General features: G+C 42.4%; 1 protein-coding gene across 1 annotated transcript in view; it reads right to left on the bottom strand.

Annotated features, from left to right (window-relative positions):
- Positions 1 to 2,509, bottom strand: part of zgc:103759 (U8 snoRNA-decapping enzyme) — a 7,453-nt gene extending 4,944 nt beyond the window's left edge. The window contains exons 1-2 of the mRNA XM_046072239.1: positions 2,456 to 2,509; positions 2,051 to 2,121 (exon numbers count right to left, since the gene is read on the bottom strand). Coding sequence (XP_045928195.1) covers positions 2,051 to 2,103 — 53 coding nt within the window. The 5' untranslated portion in view covers positions 2,104 to 2,121; positions 2,456 to 2,509. The remainder of the gene's footprint in view (positions 1 to 2,050; positions 2,122 to 2,455) is intronic.
- Positions 2,510 to 3,018: the final 509 nt, after the last annotated feature.

Below are 3,018 nucleotides of genomic sequence, written 5' to 3'. Positions count from 1 at the left end.
GGATGGAAGGAGAGAGAGGGGAGGGAGGCAGCCTACACAATATACACACACAGAGGTACAGACAGTAAAGGTGATGTTGCTATAGACTAAATGAAAAAAACAAGTAACCGTGCATTCTGGGAGCGCAGTGCTCTGGTGGGGTAGTAAGGTACTATGAGCTCTTTATGATAAGATGGTGCCTGACCATTAAGAGCTTTGTTGGTAAGAAGAATGATTTTAAATTCTATTCTGGATTTTACTGGAAGCCAATGCAAAGAAGCTAAAACAGGAGAAATATGATCTCTTTTCCTGGTTCCTGTCAGAACACGGGCTGCAGCATTCTGAATCAGCTGAAGAGTCTTAATGGACTTTTTCGAGCAGCCTGATAATAAGGAATTGCAGTAATCCAGCCTAGAAGTAACAAATGCATGGACTAGTTTTTCTGCATCATTTCTAGACAGGATGTTCCTGAATTTCGCAATTTCGAAACTATATCTTTAGATAATGCGTCACGGAAGTGCTTAGGCCCCAGAACAATAACTTCAGTTTTATCTGAGTTTAACATTAGAAAATTACAGGTCATCCAGGTTTTAACATCCTGAAGGCACATTTGAAGTTTAGCTAACTGATGAGTTTCATCTAGTTTGATCGATAGATATAACTGAGTATCATCATCAATAATGTCCATCCCCTATCAAGGAGTACGGTTCCAGAACCGAGACTCTGCGTGGAGGTTAGCCCCACCAGATCTAACTGGTAGCGCTCCATCTCCCGCACAAGTTCTGGCTCCTTCCCCCACACCCATGTGGCAGCACACCCGGGCCCTGTAGATCTTCCAATAGTTGGTGGGTCCAAAGGATGGAAATGGGGGTGCCACATTGCTGTTTCGGGCTGAGCCCGGCCGGGCTCCGTGGCAAACCCGGCCACCAGGCACTCACCGGTGAGCCCTCCCTCTGGGCCTGGCTCCAGACGGGCAGGGTCTCTCCTCCTCTTCAACAATTTTTCATAAGGGTCTTTGTGAACCATTCTCAGTCTGGCCTCTGACCTGGAACCACTTTTCCATGGGAGACCCTACCAGGAGCCCTAGGCTCCACACAACACATCCTCCAGGCTCACAGGGGCACGCAAACCTCTCCACCACGGTAAGGTGATGGTTCTACATACTGTATTTATACACACATTGAGAAACCCCTACGTGTATTATTTATATGTAAGAGAGGAGATAGAAAGAAATAAAAACAAAAATCAAAGACAAAAAAATCTAAAAATAAAAAGTAAATAGTTACTTCTACTGAGCGTAGAATGGATATAAACACTGAAATGTATACACATAGGGCAAGAGGCACTGACAGGAAATACATGACATCTTTGAGCCACAGAGCTGTTGAGCGAGAGGTAAGAGACTTCAAATAAACCAATATTCTGCTTCTTGCCAACAGAGTGGCAAAAGCCACAGTGTTAGCGTCAGTGGACATTGCAAGAAGATTCATGATCTCAGGCACACCAATAATAGCCACGTGGGGAGGGTTCAAATGGCCAGTTACCACTCCTGACAGGGCGACAAACACGTCCAGAAATTGGCCAGTCTTGTACATGATTGAAACGTGAGTAAGATTAGCCGGTGACTTGCCACTTTGGTTACACCTATTGTCCACATCTGGGAATATTTCTGATAGTTTAGCTTTACTAAAATCTATGGAAAGTTTTGAATTGGATAAGAGTGGATATTACTACCAGGTTTGAGGTAAATTTGGAAAAGCATATCGGAAAAGAGGAATATGTCAGAGCAGGAAGGGAGGACACACAACATGACTGTGCTTCCAAAAGGCACCAATCCATCTCAGGCAATTTCAACCAAAACATCTGTTTTCACATCTGTCATCTTCTGTAGTATTTGTTTCCTAATCCTTGGTTGTTTACCTCCCCAAATGAAGGTAGAGACAGCCTAGTCTATTGATCTAAAGAATGATTTGGGCAGAAATAGCGGAATACATTGAAAAAGGTATACAAAACTTTGTCATGTACCTCGTGTCAGGGGGAAGTAGGCAGATGAAGAGTTGTTAGTACCTACATATGCTCTAAAACAGATCCCCAGCCAAAAGCTGCATAGTCCAGTGTGATCATTCAGGCGAAGATGGGTTTCTTGTAAAAACACAAAATTAGTTTTTAGCTGCATCATGTGTGTAAATATCTTAGATATTTTGATAGATAATTCCATGAAATAACTGATAGATAATTCAATGAAATAAACCATATTGAATAGTATTATCTTTCTATATTCTAGTAGCCCTAACACGAGAGAGTGAAAGATGCCAGCAGTCTCTATAGCAAAGGTAACTAATTGGCGGACCCTGGTCCGGATCTGTACTCAGCCACCGTCCTCTCCGGACCAACAGCAGGTTTATTATTGAGAATTACTACCTCGTGACGGAGTGTTTCTATTTTCTGTACTGGTTTAGTGGCCCAGTAAACTCACCAATTGCATGTGTTCCAATCGTTTGATGTGATGCTGCTCAGCCATTCAAATCTGTTCACATGGAGAGAGGACACGAAAGGGAAAAGAGATTTCACATTGCTTTTAATCAAACAGATTCTTACATGTACAGTCTTCCCACGGGCAACTCCAATATATATCTTCAATCCTAGCCGGCAAGACAAGCTACAGCTCACGTTTCTCACTGAACAAGAGAAACTAGGGAAGTGGTAGCTATATATGAGGGAATGAAAGAGAAGAGGAGGTATTAAAGCTGTTGTTTAGTTAAGATGTGTTGAGTGTTTATTATAAAATCAGACTACACTTCCAGAGCCTTTTCCAGGGCAGCTCACAGGCTCTGGAACTCCCTTCCCCATGAAATCCGCACCTCCGAGTCCCTCACCATTTTCCAGTCTCGCCTTAAGACCCATCTCTTCACCTTTGCCTATCCCTAGCCGTTTATTTTTTATTTTTTTGTGGTCATGTTTTTTTTCTATTCTGTAAAGCGACTTTGAGTTTGTGAAAAGCGCTATACAAATTCAATTTATTATTATTATTACTTCAAT

Source organism: Micropterus dolomieu, linkage group LG16 (assembly GCF_021292245.1).
Source record: "Micropterus dolomieu isolate WLL.071019.BEF.003 ecotype Adirondacks linkage group LG16, ASM2129224v1, whole genome shotgun sequence".
NCBI lineage: Eukaryota > Metazoa > Chordata > Actinopteri > Centrarchiformes > Centrarchidae > Micropterus > Micropterus dolomieu.
Note: the sequence above shows the minus strand (reverse complement) of the source record. Positions and strands in the feature narration are given on the sequence as shown.